Source organism: Schistocerca gregaria, chromosome 6 (genome assembly GCF_023897955.1).
Source record: "Schistocerca gregaria isolate iqSchGreg1 chromosome 6, iqSchGreg1.2, whole genome shotgun sequence".
Classification (NCBI taxonomy): Eukaryota; Metazoa; Arthropoda; class Insecta; order Orthoptera; family Acrididae; genus Schistocerca; species Schistocerca gregaria.
In genome coordinates this window covers 261,699,879-261,719,083 of record NC_064925.1, presented here as the reverse complement: position 1 = coordinate 261,719,083, position 19,205 = coordinate 261,699,879, and the positions used below count along the sequence as shown (strand labels likewise).

General features: G+C 44.0%; 1 protein-coding gene across 5 annotated transcripts in view; it reads left to right on the top strand.

Moving 5' to 3' along the window:
* The window catches only part of LOC126279011 (protein FAM110B), a 1,155,794-nt gene that overhangs the window by 1,081,018 nt on the left and 55,571 nt on the right, over window positions 1-19,205 (top strand). For all 5 annotated transcript variants that reach the window (XM_049979391.1, XM_049979392.1, XM_049979394.1 and 2 more), the window contains one exon: window positions 18,468-18,626. In XM_049979391.1, coding sequence (XP_049835348.1) covers window positions 18,468-18,626 — 159 coding nt within the window. The remainder of the gene's footprint in view (window positions 1-18,467; window positions 18,627-19,205) is intronic.

The following is a 19,205-nucleotide window of genomic DNA, read 5'->3' as shown; positions in this document are numbered from 1 at the left end:
TCGCCATATTTTTTAATTGTTCCTGTCTATTTACTATGTGTTTTAATCAACATCACCGACCGTTTGTTTTTATATTTTCTTCGCATCTTTTCCTCCATGTTTCAGTTTTTAACAGTCCCCATTTTATCGCCTGCTTTTATTGTTCTCATATCTCCTAACTCTGTTTTTTAACTTTTCTGTAGGCTGCAGAGCACTGTATTGTGCTAGTGCCAGCCCGCCCCCCGCCCCTCTGGGGGGAATCGAATTCCAATAAAGAAAAAAAATATCTGCTTTCATGGAAGCACAGAACGCGGACGTAGGATGGCAGCCGTTCGACAGGGAGGTAGGGCTTATTCTCCCGCACCACTCCTCTCCCCTCGGACGGTCTCAGTTTAAGTTCTCGTTTGTTTACGGTCGCGGCTGCTTGCCACGATATACTGTTCAATGTACGAGGCTTCTACGAGTATACAGGGTGTTACAAAAAGGTACGGCCAAACTTTCAGGAAACATTACTCACACACAAAGAAAGAAAATATGTTATGTGTCCAGAAACGCTTACTTTCCATGTTAGAGCTCAGTTTATTACTTCTCTTCAAATCACATTAATCATGGAATGGAAACACACAGCAACAGAACGTACCAGCGTAACTTCAAACACTTTGTTGCAGGAAATGTTCAAAATGTCCTCCGTTAGCGAGGATACATGCATCCACCCTCCGTCGCATGGAATCCCTGATGCGCTGATGCAGCCCTGGAGAATGGCGTATTGTATCGCAGCCGTCTACATTTGGTACCGGGGTTGTGTAGACAAGAGCTTTCAAATGGCCCTATAAATGAAAGTCAAGAGGGTTTAGGTCAGGAGAGCGTGGAGGCCATGGAATTGGTCCGCATCTACCAATCCAGCGGTCACCGAATCTGTTGTTGAGAAGTGTACGAACACTTCGACTGAAATGTGCAGGAGCTCCATCGTGCATGAACCACATGTTGTGTCGTACTTGTAAAGGCATATGTTCTAGCAGCACAGGTAGAGTATCCCGTATGATAACGTGCTCCATTGAGCGTAGGTGGAAGAACATGGGGCCCAATAAAGACATCACCAACAATGCTTGCCCAAACGTTCACAGAAAAATCTGTGTTGATGACGTGATTGCACAATTGCGTGCGGATTCTCGTCAGCCCACACATGTTGATTGTGAAAATTTACAATTTGATCACGTTGGAATGAAGTCTCATCCGTAAAGAGAACATTTGCACTGAAATGAGGATTGACACATTGTTGGACGAACCACGCAGAAGTGTACTCGTGGAGGCCAATCAGCTGCTGATAGTGCCTGCATACGCTGTACATGGTACGGAAACAACTGGTTCTCCCGTAGCACTCTCCATACAGTGACGTGGTCAACGTTACCTTGTACAGCAGCAACTTCTCTCACGCTGACTTTAGGGTTATCGTCAACTGCACGAAGAATTGCCTCGTCCATTGCAGGTGTCCTCGTCGTTCTAGGTCTTCCCCAGTCGCGAGTCATAGGCTGGAATGTTCCGTGCTCCCTAAGACGCCGATCAATTGCTTCCAACGTCTTCCTGTCGGGACACCTTCGTTCTGGAAATCTGTATCGATACAAACGTACCGCGCCACAGTTATTGTCCGTTGCTAATCCATACGTCAAATGGGCTTCTGCCAACTCCGCATTTGTAAACATTCTACTTACTGCAAAACCACGTTCGTGATGAACACTAACCTGTTGATGCTACGTACTGATGTACTTGATTCTAGTACTGTAGAGCTATGAGTCGCATGTCAACACAAGCACCGAATTCAACATTACCTTCCTTCAATTGGGCCAACTGGCGGTGAATCGAGGAAGTACAGTACATACTGAAGAAACTAAAATGAGCTCTAAATGGAAATTAAGCGTTTACGGACACATGTCCACATAACATCTTTTCTTTATTTGTGTGTGAGGAATGTTTCCTGAAAGTTTGGCCGTACCTTTTTGTAACACCCTGTATATAGTACTTGCTTCAAAAAGGTCTCAGATATCAGACAATTCCGGGCGTGTTTTCGTCTTCATGCTAGGAGTGTCTGGCTGTTCTACGGTTCTCGGCATTGCGTGGGTGGATGTAGTTTCTGCTTGTATCGCCTTTTTTCTGCTGCCCTGTAGCTTGTGACTCCATCTGAGGCTAATATGTCAGACTCCACACGTGCAGCGCGTCTTTCCATGAGCTGTTTATTCAGCATATCGTCCGCTGGTTGCCACTGGTGCGCGATGAGCTGAACTTGTTTTGGAACTGATTTCTCTCCTTCCAGCGGCGGAGGACCAATGCTACAAAACAATACGACATGGAGCACAATGACTGTTTGACACCGACTAACATTTGCAATCGATAGAAAGCAAGGGTCCATGTTCAGTGCAACTAGAGTCCTGCATATCTCCTCCTCAGTATTACTTTGGATAACATGTGCTTGTCCACATATATAATATGTGAGCAGAGCATGGCAGGGTCCCTAGCTGTACTCTGCCGCATCAAGGCAGAACATGAAGATTCTAACTGTACAGCCACCTGGTGTCTTGTACAAATGTCTCTGCTCAGATGCATCTCCTAGGGCATTGTTTCGTATCACTTGCTGTGTGTCAGGGAGAAAGTTACTGGCGAGTGGACCAAGGCTTTCAACGTTACTAAAACAGACAACGCCACAAATTGATAACAAGTGATTTAATAGAAGTTTGACTATGGCGTAATGCGTTGCACAGTTCCAGTTAGTAACAATGACAATCCTTGTTCATAAAATACTGTACATATATAACATAACAAAATAAACTTGCTGTTTACACACTCCAGCATGCATAGCTTACCGAAATACGCTATATAAAAGTAATTACATATGCGGCGCTCAACTAACATGTAGAATGTGCAGCTTACCGCCTACGCAATATCACGCAGCCGCTGCAAACGGGTGCGCCCACTTAACTACTATAGCCAGGCCAGAACACTTTGCTCGGCGCGCATTTTTGGCAAGTGGAAGGTGCAGTAAGTGCGTCCGCATTACATGATACTAAAGTTGTCACAGAATACAGATGATGTAGATGATGTGAAGAAAGTGTATGCCTTCTTACTACTTAGGATCACTGTGAAAACTGCCAGTCAGGTCTTAATATATATTTTTAAAAAGTTTCAATAAATGAGAGCTTTGTCTGTACATCACCCCACCTCTTCCATCATAATTGAACTAATATTTGCTTTCTCAGGTATTAAGTGAAGCCAGAAACGTCACGGCTAACATTCTCGTGTTTCCATGTTTCATATATTGGCTCAAATGGCTCTGAGCACTATGGGACTTAACATCTGAGGTCATCAGTCCCCTAGAACGTAGAACTAGTTAAACCTAACTAACCTACGGACATCACACACATCCATGCCCGAGGCAGGATTCAAACCTGCGACCGTAGCGGTCGCACGTTTCCAGACTGTTGCGCCTATATCCGCTCGGCCACCCCGGCCGGCTCGCAGAGGTGTTGTGCAATGTCTTGCGACATGGAACAGTCCTTGACTCTGGTAGCACTGTGTCAGGCTGCAGCAATAGTAGATATTTTCGACCCTAACTATGAAAGCGTTGAATCATTTGACCTCGAAAATTTTGAGGTGCTCTTCGTTGTCTGGGAGGACAACTACCCTCCGTAGTGTATTTCTTGTGGCTCTGGCAACTGCATGCGATCAACGAACAAATTCCATTTCTTGCAGTTTCTCTTTAAGTTTGTCGTTGGTCATCCCGGGTGGTTAGTCTATTATAACTGCCCTGTTAACTTTTGGGCGAGCCATTGAAAATATGTAACATAGCACTCCAGTGATTCCGACTATTACCACGTTTCCATAACGTTTACTCTGTCAGTCGTACTTGCGAGGTCCATCTTCAGTGAGCCCCCTCCAACCTGTTTTGCGTTGAGTGGGTGGGAACAGTATTGCTTCAGCAAGTCTGTAGTCATTGGAACGTCCTGTTTCATTGTCTTCAATAGCGCTGTGGGCATTACTTGTCTTAGCAATGGTTGTATGATGACGTGTCTTGCTTTCACTCGTTTCTTCTTTGATCGTTTCCTGAATTCAGCGTAGCGGTTGTAGGAGCACTTTCTGTCTATCTTTTTTTACGTTTCGCTAGATGAATCCATATTGCTGCCCAACTAGCATGAGTGAACTCTAAAGGGACCAAACAGCTGAGGTCATCGGTCTTGCACAACTAGAGAGCAATCTATACTGCTGCCCAACTCGAAATCCAAGTCTACTGCTAAAATCGTCGCAGCTGAAACCCCATCGGAAGGCAACTGTCAGGCACCGAAGCGGCCGAGGTGCACGACGGCGAGTCTGCCTCTACGCCACTCACTCCTCCTACCGTAGCATGTGCCGTGAGCGTGTGGAACAAGTTTGTTTCCAAACGAGAGACGTACGTCGCATACCGTCGACCATGTTCAGTCCATTGCAGATACAAAGACAGATACAGATAATAAATCAGTCGAAATGCAGTTACTCTGTAACGGCCTCTGCAGACCGGGCGTCCTATGGACCAAAATGTTCAGAAACTATCCCTGAACAACATCAGAAATTTGGTCGTTGCCATTCGGGTTCGTCCTGTATATTTTTTTCGAAAGCTGAAGTCATAAAGTGAATTTTTGCTTAAGAATAAAACAATGTAACGATAGGACATAATAACCGAGTGAGTTGGCGATATAGTTTAGACACCGGAGTTAAACTATGTGATCAAAAGTATCCGAACACCAGGCTGAAAATGTGAAAAGTTCGTGGCGCCCTCCATCGGTAATGCTGGAATTCAATATGATGTTGGCCTACTCTTATCCTTGATGACAGCTTCCACTCTCGCAGGCATACGCTCAATCAGGTGCCGGAAGGTTTCTTGGGGAATGGCAGCCCATTCTTCACGAAGTGCTGCACTGAGGAGACATATCTGTGTCGGTCGGTGAGGTCTGGCACGAAATCGGCGTTCCAAAGCATCCCAAAGGTGTTCTATAGGATTCATGTCGGGACTCTGTGCAGACCAGTCCATTCCAGGGATTTTATTGTCGTGTGACCACTCCTCCACAGGCCGTGCATTATGAACAGCTGCTCGATCGTGTTGAAAGATATAATCGCCATCGCCGAATTGCTCTTCAACAGTGGGAAGCAATAAGGTGCCTAAAACATTAATGTAGGCCTGTGCTGTGATAGTGCCACGCAAAACAACAAGGGGTGCAAGCCCCCTTCATGAAAAACACGACCACACCATAACACCACATCCTCCGAATTTCACTGTTGGCACTACACACGCTGGCAGATCACGTTCACCGGGCCTTCGCCATACCTACACCCTGCCATCGTATCGCCACATTGTGTACCGTGATTCGTCACTCCACACAACGTTTTACACTGTTTTTACACTGTTCAATTGTCCACTGATTACGCGCCTTACACCAAGCGAGGCGTCGTTTGACATTTACCGGCGTGATGTGTGGCTTATGAGCAGCCTCTCGACCATGAAATCCAAGTTTTCTCACTTACTGTCTAACTGTCATAGTACCTGCAGTGGATCCTGATGCAGTTTGGAATTCTTGTGTGATGGTCTGGATAGATGTCTGCCTATTACACATTATGACCCTCTTCAACTGTCGGTGGTCTCTGTCAGTCAACAGACGAGGTCGGTCTGTACGCTCCTGTGCTTTACGTGTCCCTACACGTTTCCACTTCACTGTGTCATCGGAAACAGTGGTCCTAGGGATGTTTAGGAGTGTGGAAATCTCGCGTAGAGACGTATGATACAAGTGATACCCAAAGTCCAAATGCGCAACTGGCCTTCTAGAATTAGGCCTTCCGTGATATCCCTAACTCTATGCATGATAATGCTAGGCTGTTTTTTTTTTTTTTTTTTTAAAAAAAAAAGGCCGTTACCGATTCTTCTTGTCATCCTGTTGCAGCTAAGCTGCAGTTTAGTCTATAATGACCTCGACATCGGTGAGGTGTTACACTTTAATCTTCATGTTTCTATCGTTCTAGAAACACCTGCAAAATGCCTGACGTCTATTACGTCTGCTACAGACGGCCCCTGCCAGACAGACTACACTCAAGACACTCCTGTGTACCATATAACATACACAAGTACTTGCAGGCGCAACCAAGTGGGAAAAACTGAAAAATACTCAGTATTGTAGAACACTCAGTATAATGTCGTTTATTGAAACTGAACTACACTTCTCGAAGAACAATCAACAAATAACTTGTAGACGACCATTCATCAAGAGCGTCGGTGGGGTCCGTCGGAGCTGGTCCTAGCTCGACGAGGAACTGGCTGTACTGCTGCTGCGCTGGCCTTATAAAGCCGGCGGAGGTCGGCGGAGTACTCCAGCTTTCCTCTATCTGTGAGGCGACCTCTGCAGAAAAAGGTTCGCATTAGACTCTAGCAAGTTCTGTTTGTTTTGAAGAATTGTTTTCCCCTTGGTTGCTCCTGCAAGTGCTTGTGTATGTTATATGGTACACAGGGATGTCTTGAGTGTTGTCTGCCTGGAAGTGGTTGTGAGTGGCAGACGTAACAACGTCCTCACGTAATACAAATCTTTCATATTTCTTGCACTTCAGACGCGTCACCCAAAACAGGTTAATTAACAACAAAAGTACAGTAGAATTTACTAGCGAAAAAAGTGGGGTGTTCAATTAGCGAGTCACAGCGCCATTCGATGCACAATGAGGAGTTGGTTCTACTTTCTTTTCTTGTGTCTTTGTCCTGTATCGACTCAGGGCCGTCGTGGTTATTAACGGATTTTGCATGGTTCGTTTAAGGGGTGACCGGATGCCCTTCCTGTTGCCACTCCTCCCTCCCCGCCACATTTGCAAATTAACATTAATAATAAATATAGTCCTAAATATTAATATTTCATAACATGAAGTGAGTACGTTATTTCTTCACACAAATTATAGGATGTCGAGACTTGGTAAAAATAATTAAGATGTCTCTGGAGACGCCCCCGACAAAGCTGAATTACCAATCTAAATGTCGTCTGCTTTACGGCTCAAGAACCAGGAGTCATGGTCTTGGTTGTCATCCGCGGCGCCAGTACAGCACAATAGTACGTCTACGATATTCTACGCCCCGTTTTGTTGCCCATCATGGCAAGCCATCCTGGGATTACATTCCAGCAAGATAATGCCCTCCCGAACACGGCAACAGTTTCTAGTTCTTGTCTCCGTGTTTGATAAACCCTACCTCGATCAGCGAGTAAGCCGGATTCTCCCCAATTGAGAACGTCTGCAGCATTATGGGCAGGGCTCTCCAACCAGCTCGGGATTTTGACTATTTAACGCGCCAATTGGACAAAATTTGGCACCATACCCCTCAGGAGGCCATGCAACAATTCTGCCTATCAGCGCCAAGCCGAATAGGGTTGGGTTGGGTTGTTTGAGGGAGGAGACCAGACAGCGAGGTCATCGGTCTCATCGGATTAGGGAAGGACGGGAAAGGAAGTCGGCCGTGCCCTTCGAAAGGAGCGATTTAGGGAAATCAACGGAATACCTAAATCAGGATGGCCGGACGCTGGATTGAACCGTCGTCCTCCCGAATGTGAGTCCCGTGTCTAACCACTGCGCCACCTCGCTCGGTGCCAAGCCGAATACCTGCTGCATGATAGCCAGAGGTGGACTCGCTCAGTTTGTGAAGGCTTTTCTCTTCAACCAACCGTTCAATTTTTTTAGAAATTGTGATCGTTTGTTTCACACCACAACTACCGATTTGCGTCCCTTTCGGATAATTTCTTCGTGGCGCGTCGTTTTCCCTGTGTACATCTGTAGTAACTGGGACAACATTTCATCAGTGGTGGCTCGTAACCACACATTCGCAGGCAATGTTTACCGACATGTTTTTTTTTTTTTTTTTTGCTTATACTATCGTATACTTTCACCCGTGTTTAGTTTTCGATATTAAGTATGACATACTCTGTATGTTAACATTCCTGTATGTTACTTCGCTGAAGTCCGCAACTCGTGGCCTAGCGGTAGCGTTCTCGCTTCCCGAACACGGGGTCTCGGTTCGATTCCTGGCGGGGTCAGGGATTTTCATCTGCCTCGAGATGACTGGGTGTTTGTGTTGTGCTCATTATTTCATCATCATTCCTGACCGTGGCGAGTTTGACTTGAGCAAAGGTTGTAAATTTGTACGGGCGCTGATAACCGCGCATTTGAGCGCCCCACAAACCAAACATCATCATTATCTCGCTGAAGTTTTACATTCCGTACCACATAAACTTTTGCTTGACTTTATCATGAAGAAAATTGACTTAGCTCTTTCTTTGCCCTACCCTTGCCCTGAGCTGAAAGCTTCTGTTTCGTTCCACAGTGGCAGCAGGTCGGTGGCGGAGGTGGCTGAAATTCGATCGCTGGGGATCGACGCAGCGCCCCTCCGATTTGGCGTTGCCGAAACGTGACACCGGGCCAAGTCCTTCGTGTCAGGTCTCACCCTTCCCGCCGTGCCACGCAAGCACGCACGGCCACTCGTCCCGACCACAGCCCGCCGGCTCTCAATACTTCAATCTATGCAAACTCTGTTCCGCGTCTCATGCAGGTTTTAAAAGGCTAAGTCAGGCTTTTGATCGCTCTCACAAGGTCCCTGCTGATGTATCTTGCAAGGAGACGGCACGACCGTGGTGTCCGGGATTTGTCCGAAATTTTGTGCGGTGAAAGAGGGCCCCTAACAACTTACGTGGTTAAAATATTAGGACGCACTACTCGGAAAATCCCGAGAAAAATCGATCCAAAGTTTCTTAGGTGCCTTATGAGTATAAAATGTTAGTCCATTGCCAAGCCGCCGTTTGGCCTACATGGTTAGCGATCGGACCCTTACGCCAGTGCTCGGGTTCGATTCGTCCTCCGGCACTTTGTTTTCCTTCTGTTGCTTGCAAAATTGCAGCGCATTGTTGCAGGAGAATCGTGAAATTAATTGCCGGGAAGACTGTATAAAAATTCATTCTATAATTCACCGTCAGTTACCGTCACCAATATTCCGAGACATGATTCAATTCGCCTGGTTTGCCTCAAAATTATCAGAAACTCAAAACATTTTCGAAAATGTTAATGGGGTATATTTTTGTACAGATTTATTGCAAACGCGCTGTGAGTGTAAAAAATCCGCTTTTATATGTTGCGCAAGATGTCGCAAAAATTATTGCTTTGATTGTTTCTACGATAATTACCAGCGCGGTTCTTGTTTATAATTATTATACGTATAAAAATTGAATGTTCCCAATCGAATTTGTTATTCTGATTAAAAACCCAATGATTCTCTTTATATACTTTACAATGAAAAATGGAAAACCCACCGCCATGAATTGTGTTGTTGGACAAAAAGAAAATAATTTTTATTCAATAATGTAACTAATTTGTTAAAGATAATGTAGGTTTGGGAAACTTTCTGAGTAATTGCTGGAATAACAAAAGAAAATGAAATAAAAGAAAAAAAGTGCCAGAGGAGGAATAGAGCCCGAAACCTCTGCCGTAAGAGTGTGAGCCATAAACATCTTTTTTTTATCTCATTTTGTTCTACAGTGTTCGTTGATTTTGTTCGTGGCGGACGTGCGATGACATCCGTTCAGGTTGTTCGCTGATACGTTCACTCAGTTTTTTTTTATTACAAAGGGGAGCTAAACCCTCTGACCGAACACGCTGAGCTACCGTGCCGGCGTTAACAAAAGAAAATGAAACAAAAGAAAAAAAATGCCAGAGGAGGAATAGTGTAAGTAGGCTGTTTAGGTTTTCTTATTGGTAACGCCACATAGCGCTCTATATGAAAAATCACTGGCTGTGCTGTGCGCAGTCTGTGGCTAGTTTGCATTGTTGTCTGCCATTGTAGTGTCGGGCAGCGGCAGCTGGATGCTAACAGCGCGTGGCGTTGCGCAGTTGGAGGTGAGCCGCCAGCAGTGGTGGACGTGGGGAGAGAGATTGCGGAGTTTTGAAATTTGTAAGAATTGATGTCATGAACTGATATATATATATATATATATTATTAAGGTAAATACATTGTTTGTTCTCTATCAAAATCTTTCATTTGCTAACTATGCCTATCAGTAGTTAGTGCCTTCCGTAGTTTGATTCTCTTAGTTAGCTGGCAGTAGTGGCGCTCGCTGTATTGCAGTAGTTTGAGTAACCAAGATTTTTGTGAGGTAGTGATTTGTGAAACGTATAGGTTAATGTTAGTCAGGGCCATTCTTTCGTAGGGATTTTTGAAAGTCAGATTGCGTTGCGCTAAAAACTATTGTGTGTCAGTTTAAGCACAGTCGTGTAAAATTTTTCTAAGGGGACGTTTCATAATAGAAACTGAGACCTATGGCGTAAGAGTCCGAGCTCTAAACATCTAGGCCAGACTGCGGATCGGCAAGGGACTAACATTTTATACTCATAAGGCACCTAAGACACTTTGGATCGATTTTTCCCGGGATTTTTCGGGTAGTGCGTCCTAATATTTTAACCACGTGAGGTGTTTGGGGTCTTATTTCACCACACAAAATTTTGGACAAGTCCCCGACCCCACGCTCGTGCCGTCTCCTTTTAGTGTCTCCAACAATCCTAAAATGTTAGCTACGTCCAAGGCATCTACTGGCTGGTCAGCCCCTCGACACTGTTTGGATTTCAGTCTCCTCGTTCAGTCCACAATGAACTGTGTTTATGACGATCGTTGAAATTCTTTGTTGTCATGCACAGACACGCGCTCCCTCCTGGTACCTGCAGTTATAGACTTTGTATTTATTACCACACTTACCTGCATTTCTAACAGCGATCGTCTGCGAACTTGCTGAACCGGAGTTCACCACTGCGGAGCGCGGTGAGAATACTGTTTCTTTTTTTTCGCTTTGTTCCTGTTGCGGTCTTCACTGTGGTTTGATACAGCTCTCCATGTTAGTCTATTCTGTGCAAGCCTCTTTATGTCTGAAAAACTACAGCAACGTATATGCATTTGAACCCGCTTAACACATTCAAACCTTAATCTTCCTGGCTGCTCACCGAAGGGGCTTAGGTTCGATTTCTCCGCTCGGGGACTGGGTGCTGTGCTGTCCTTACATTCCTCTCGTCATAATACACATCCAAATGTTGAGAACTCTGTATGGGCGTGTACTGAAAACCGATAAATTAGAAAGAAAAAGTTTACTCCCCGCCTAAACGCCCACACACTTCCTTTTAGTACCAAATTGACAATTTCTTGTTGTGTCCTTTTAACCATTTCCTTCTTTTACTCGAACATCTTTTATTCCAAATTACATTCAGTACTTCTCATTAGTTAATCGATCTACCCATGTAATTTTCAACATTTTCCGTAGCACCACGTTCCAAAAGCTTTTATTCCCGTCTTCTCTGGACTGCTTATCGTGCAAGTTTCGATTATGTACAAGACTACACTCCGTACAAATACCTTCAGAGAAGACTTCCTAACACAAATTAAAATTCGGTGTTAGCAAATTTATCTTTTTTAGAAACGCTTCTTTCGCTACTGCCTCACTGCATTTTATATCTCTCTACTTCGACCATTGTAACTTACTTTGGTGACCAAATAGCAAAACTGATCGATTACTTTTAGTGTATTATTTCCCAATCTAATTTTATCAGCATCGACTGATTTAGTTCGACTGCATTTCATGTTATTGTTCATCTTATAACTTCTGTTTAAGACTTGCATTTGTATGCATCAATGGGCTCGCCAGGATTGTGGGGAATGAGAAAGCTTACGAATTGCCAAACGATGCAACGAATAATGGAATACAGGAGCGAAATATTCCAGCGATTGGCCTAATTGCTGTAGTCAGAGACATGGCCAAAACTGAATGGGGCAAGGCGTGATAGACCGCATCTCGTAAGTATCATTGTCAGGTTGAAATTCAACCACGGCTACCAGAATAACAGCTCCGTAGAATGCACGTCATATCATCACCAGACTGTGGTTGTGGGGAGATCAAGGACGTTAGCAACATACAGACTACACTCGTGTTCAGAAAAAAATAGAACAGCTTGAACAACTAGAGGTAGGACGTTCGTATTCACAGGACAGGTACATTAGTATGTTCTGCAGAAATAATTAACATTTCAGTCACTTCGCCTAGTACGCACTGGGTCCGACATGGGCCATTCGTGATGGCATCAACGCGTATAAAGCACGAATGGCGTCCTTTGGTATAGTCATACATGGTGCATTCACTTGGTTCCAAAGTTCATCTGTGGTGGTTGGCATTGGGTCATAGCATTGCACCTGTCATTTCACCATATTCCACACATATTCGACTGGCAACAACTCTGGTGATGTGGCGGCCAGGGCAAAAATCTGACATCCTCTGACACCAAGAACGCACGTGCTCGTGCAGCAACGTGTGGTCGTGATCAACCGCACAATAACCCTGGGTTCGGTGTGAGGCGGCGGTGGGGTGAGTGGACTGCTGTAGCCTGTTGCGTGGTTGTGTACCACTGCGGGCTAGGACGGGGACGAAGCCTCTCCGTCGTTTCTAGGTCCCCCGTTCCATACAATACAATACACTGGAAGAAGATAAGTTTCTGGCCGCACAACGTATACTTAACACTACTAACACCACCTGAAAAAATGGTGATAGAACAGCATCGTGTGGTGGAAGATGCAGATTTAAAATATTCAGTTTATCATCATTTACGTAGATAGAATCTCTTTTGCCCGGTTGTGTGATAAATGCTCACTTCCTGGGCCGCAAAGATACTTGCTTGGCGGCTTGGAAACATCTGCTTTACACAAAACCAATTCGTAACACGCACATGCGCCTACGGTGGTACGATGACCTCACAGGGCAAAGCAAATACTGCGCAACAAACACGTTCAGACATGATATATCCCATGTAGGCTCAGCCATTGTTTACGCACTATTAGTCTCCTAGTTATTAGCGAATCAAACGATAAGAATCTCAGTAAATTAGCTTACTATGCCTACTTTCATTCACTGCTTTCGTATGGCATCATGTTCTGGGGTAATTCATCGTTGAGTAGAAAAGTATTCATTGCACAAAAACGTGTAATCAGAATAATTGCTGGAGCCCACCCACGGTCATCCTGCAGACATCTATTTAAGGATCTAGGGATCCTCACAGTAACCTCACAGTATATATATTCCCTTATGAAATTTGTTGATAATAATCCAACCCAATTCAAAAGTAATAGCAGTGTGCATACCTATAACACCAGGAGAAAGGATGATCTTCACTATGCAGGGTTAAATCTGACTTTGGCACAGAAAGGGGTAAATTATGCTGCCACAAAAGTCTTTGGGCACCTACCAAACAGCATCAAAAGCCTGACAGATAGCCAACTAACATTTAAAAATAAATTAAAAGAATTTCTAGATGACAACTCCTTCTACTCATTGGCTGAATTTTTAGATATAAAGTAAGTAAAAAAAAAAAAAAAAAAAAAAAAAAAAAAAAAAAAAAAAAAAACTTAATCATTAGTGTCATGCAATATTTTGTGTAATGTAATTTCTTGTACAGACATCTTTTATTAACCTGACACGTTCCACATCATTACGAAGTGTCGTATTCATGATCTATGGAACAAGTATTAATCTAATCTAATCTAATCTGCTAGTATTTTGTCACACAGGAAAGTTCGACTGACGAGCGAATGAAAATTTTCAAGTAAAAAGTTGCTTCCTCTACAGTTGTACTGCAGAGCTGCTGATTGTCTCTTAATAGTAGTTTATATTTACATGACTGATGAGATATTTTTCAAAGAAAATATGTACCTACATTGCGTAGGTAACTTTTAAATACTAAAGTTCACTTTATTACGCACGTGTGATAAGAATTCACCATTACTTCTCATTTTTAGGTGGCTATAAGAATTTTAGATGGAAAAAAGAAAATGTGTGCGGTCTGAAATTCATAGCATTCTTCACGATATTTGACGAGATGCAGCAGCACACGCGCTTGACGTCAGGGAGGAAGCGCAGGTGTGTATACCCGGAGGCACATGGCTTCTGTCAACCTTTCAGAAAGCTTTTAGCGGAACAGACTCAGCGAATGCAGTCCCCACCCCTCTACTCTGACATCCGCCAGTGAAGGGCTTTGCAGAGACGTCAAATGATTTCCACGGAGAACGATGGCGCTGTGAAAATTCCACCGTTTCTCTATCGGGCTTCTCGGATTCCCTCTGTATGTGTTAACTCCACCAGAAACATGCGACACGCAGCATACGGAACTTTTGTTTTAGTTTCTGTTCGTACTACCTGAGGTATCAGGCACATGCATTTGCCCACTTATTCTGTAAGTTGCAGTCAGGGCAATGAACCATCTTCTTTGAACTTTCTGCAGCAAAATCAGCTAACATAAGATGTGAATTAATCATACTTTGGATAATATCTAGTCATCAAAGTCTTTTATTTTTTAATTCTATATCAAAGAATGGAAAAATTCGTAGGAACCAACCTCAGTGAAGATCAGTTCGGATTCCGTACAAATGTAGGAGACTATATTGCCGTTTTATACTGACCTTAAGACATATCTTAGAACATAAGTAGAAGGAAGGCAAAGCTACATTTAGAGCACTTTTATATTTAGAGAAAGATTTTTGACAATTTTCTTCTGAAATATTCTCTTCGTTATTATAGGTAGCAAGGATAAAATGCAGGGAGCGAAAGTTTATCAATAACGTGTACAGGTAGCTGACTGCAATTATAAGAGAACAAGCAAATCCAGAAACGCTCCGCAATTGCTGAATATGCATGGGAGCTGGAAATACGTACTAATCTCTTTCTCCTACCTGTCTTTGTCCATCTCCTCCTTTCCTCTACGTCAGTTGCCTGCCCCCCACTCTGTCGATCTCCTCCCCCCTCCCCCCCCCCCCTTGCTGATCTTGAGCCTCCTTTATTGTTATACCAACGAAAACTTGATTAGCAATTGAAATCGCTTAAAATAAATGGGATCATTGGTATAGTGGGTGTGAGAGATTTCTAGTGCTGCCGGATCTTTTAGGATAGTAGCTGCAAGACAGTATTTTACGTAGTTGTAAACTGCGAACGAGTAGAGCTACGTACGTTCTGGTAGTTAAAGAAGTTAAGCCACACACACAACTTTCGTGTATTCTGTGTAAACCGACTACGAAACAGCATATAGTTGTGTATACAATTTTTGTTTATAATTATGTTTAAGGAGGAAGAATATATACTGGAGAAACATTGGTCTAATGGTTTAAATGCCCTGCTATCGTCAATAAAACTGACAGCGAGAAAGAAAAAGAAAGTGCACATTTTCACAGCACAGCATTGGAGAGAAAAGCTGAACGGTGTTTTTAAAAAAAAAGTATCAAGTATGTCCGTCCAAATGTTTATTAAAATATTGTGTAAAAATTTGAAATAAATCGGCCAAGATATTTTTGAGATGTTTCCTCTTTACACACACGGTGGCGCAGATAAAAGTAACCTATGTAAGTATAAAGGAAATGCCATAATTACAGAAACGAAGAACTAAAATGTGCTTACCATTTATTCGTAACAAAAATACAGTGAAAAATACATTTATGCAGTGATTTTTTTTAAAAAAAAAATTGAGGATACTCCGACACTGGATATAACGCAGAGAAAATTACTTATAACTAAAGCATGAGATACCACCCGTCTGCTTTTAGCCATGACGTCATCAACATGTCGAACTAAAAAATAATCGGCCGCAGCTTCTAAATGCTTCAACAGTCAATGGCATCGCTTTTCCCACCAAAAACTGCACTGGTATCGTTCGCATTGCAATTACCAACACGAAAAAATGAAATAAAAAATTTACGTCCGTGAAATAAATCTTTGGCACTCTTCCAAGTTCTCAATATCGTAAAAAAATTACTTTGTCGACGAAAAAGTTTAGGGGTACGCATCCCCTAGCTTTCCCCCATAAAAACAGCACTTCATTTATGGAAGATGTTGAAAGTGATCCACTGCTAATACATCAATACAAAGGTATGCACGTCTAAGCATATTTAGGTACACCCTGCGTACAGATCGGTTATCGATGGCGCCAGTTTTGCTGCTGATGTTGTCTTTCAGTTCCTGCATTCTGTGTGCATTTGCGTCGTAGGCCTTACTCTCCACTGTGCCCGCACAGGAAAAAAATCACATGTTCCTAGAGCCGGCGAACGTGGTGGGCATAAATTTTTGCTGCTAGTTCATTCCTCAGTGTAGATATTATGAACTCGTCCTGAGGATACCTTAGACGCTTGGCATGTTGCACCATCTTACTGGATAAGGCAGACATTAGGAGCCACGAAGGAATCGTTAAAATGCGAAGTGTGGAGCACAAAATTGTAGAGAGAGCCTAAAGTCTGACTACAATATGCAGATTTAAATGGATGTAGTTTGCAGTAGTTAGCAGAAATGAAGATGTTTACACGGGTTCAAATGGTTCAAATGGCTCTAAGCACAATGGGACTTAGCATCGGAGGTCATCAGTCCCCTAGACTTAGAACTACTTACACCTAACTAACCTAAGGAGATCACACACATCCGTGCCTGAGGCAGGATTCAAACCTGCGATAGTAGCAGCAGCGCGGTTGCGGACTGAAGCGCCTAGAACCGCTCGGCCACAGCGGCCGGCGTTTACACGGGATGGATTAGCTTGGAGAGCTGCATCAAACCAGTCTTTGGACTGAAGATCACAACAACAAATAGCTTCTGGCAATGACCAGTACAAGTACAATACCCAAAAACGTAATACAAAATTAAAGTTACTCTTTGAAAAAGCGAAACCGTGTTCCCCGCTGCGTGGCTTGGAATCCAGCTTACACCCCTAGGGATGGCGGTTGTCGCTCAGACAATCGGTTTTCGGTTATATCGTTTTTTTTCTACTCCGGTTGAACTTGTTAAAATCGCTCCAAATAACCGGTTTCTGTAATAACCGATTTTCGGTTTTTTATCCTTTTATTTCCTGTAATAAACGCAGAAATCAAACAGCCATTTTGGTATCACACCGGTGTCTCGGGCGTCTCGAGAGACGTCTTCCGGCTGGAATCTCATTGACTGAAGTAGAACTATCTTCAGTGATGAGTCTCTCTTCGAATTGAGCCCCGATGGCCGGCAAAGACGCTCCGGACAACGGTGGTATGTCAACCTCATTGTCGCCCGCCACACAGCACGGCAACCACAAATGATAGTCTGAGGTGTCATTTCATTTCATAGCACCACCTCTTTGGTTGTCATCCGCGGCACCTTTACAGCACAGTGGTTGTTGTTGTTGTGGTCTTCAGTCCTGAGACTGGTTTGATGCAGCTCTCCTGTGCAAGCTTCTTCATCTCCCAGTATTTCCTGCAACCTACATCCTTCTGAATCTGCTCAGTGTATTCATCTCTTGGTCTCCCTCTACGATTTTTACCCTCCACGCTGCCCTCCAATACTAAATTTGTGATTCCTTGATGCCTCAGAACATGTCCTACCAACCGGCCCCTTCTTCTTGTCAAGTTGTGCCACAAACTCCACTTCTCCCCAATTCTATTCACAGTGATAAGCCGACGATATTCTACGCCCCCGTTTTGTTACCCTTCATGGCAAGCCATCCTGGGCTTACATTCCAACATGATAATGCCCACAGCACTCTGCGAGAGTTTCTACGGCTTGTCTTCGTGCTTGCGAGTCCCTATCTCGACCAGCAAGATAACTGGATCTCTCCCCATCTGAGCATGTTTGGAGAAATATAGGCAGGGCCTCCGACAGGGATCGGGATTTTGACGATCGTAAGTGCCATTAAAGAATTTGGCACGATATCCCTTACGAGCACATCCAACATCTCTTTCAATCAATGCCAAGATTAATAATTGCTTGACCGTGAGAGGTGTCGCAGTGGTTAGACACTGGACTCCCATTCGGGAGGACGATGGTTCAATCCCGCGCCCGGCCATCCTGATTTAGGTCTTCCGTGATTTCCCTAAATCGCTCCAGGCAAATGCCGGGATGGTTCCTTTCGAAGGGCACGGCCGACTTCCTTCCCCGTCCTTGCCTAATCCGATGAGACCGATGACCTCGCTGTCTGGTCTCCTTCCCCAAAACAACCCAACCCAATAATTGCTTGGATAACGGTCAGGGGTTGGCCAACACGTTATTGGCTTGCACAATTTGTGAAGCTCTTTCTCTGGAATAAATCATCCAACTTTTCTGAAACTGTAATCACTTGTTTGTGTGTACACATGCATTACATCTACCTACTTCCTTCCGATTCGGATAATTCCGTCGTGGCTCATCTGTTTTTTTGTTGTCTTAGAGTGGATTAAAACAGGCAGCACATCACTAGAGAGGAACAGAAGATAGAACGCCTACACTATCTTACAACCTCTTCTGCCAAACGGCCAATTTAGAGTTAACAAACTGTATAGATGTTGTGCCCCGTGCCCTGATAACTACCACAGATTACAACAATTGTGCTATTATATACTATTTTTCCGCGCAACACGCTGTTGTGACCGTGCGACCTCGCCCTTTCTGTTGCAGCCAAGAGGAAGAGCGCGGTGGAACTGCTTCAGGAAAGCAAGGCGTTCTACGTGAAGTCTGAGACGGTGTTGGACCGCCAGCAGCAGCTCAAGCACTCTGGCCACCTACAAGTCACCGCCTCTCCGGGCGTCGATCCGCGGCTCCTCAGGGCTCCCAGGTGTAAGTACTTGTTGTTGTCTTCAGTCCTGAGACTGGTTTGATGCAGCTCTCCATGCTACTCTATCCTGTGCAAGCCTCTTTATCTCCCAGTACCTACTGCAGCCTACATTCTTCTGAATCTGCTTAGTGTATTCATCTCTTGGTCTCCCTCTACGATTTTTACCCTCCACGCTGCCCATCAGTACTAAATTGGTGATCCCTTCATGCCTCAGAACATGTACTACCAACCGATCCCTTCCTGTAGTCAAGTTGTGCCACAAGCTCCTCTTCTCCCCAATCCTATTCAGTACCTCCTCATTAGTTATGTGATCTACCCATCTAATCTTCAGCATTCTTCTGTAGCACCACATTTCGAAAGCTTCTGTTCTCTTCTTGTCCAAACTAGTTATCGTCCATGTTTCACTTCAATACATGGCTACACTGCAGACAAATACTTTCAGAAACGACTTCCTGACACTAAAATCTATACTCGATGTTAACAAATTTCTCTTCTTCAGAAACGCTTTCCTTGCGATTGCCAGTCTACATTTTATATCCTCTCTACTTCGACCATCAGTTATTTTGCTCCCCAAATAGCAA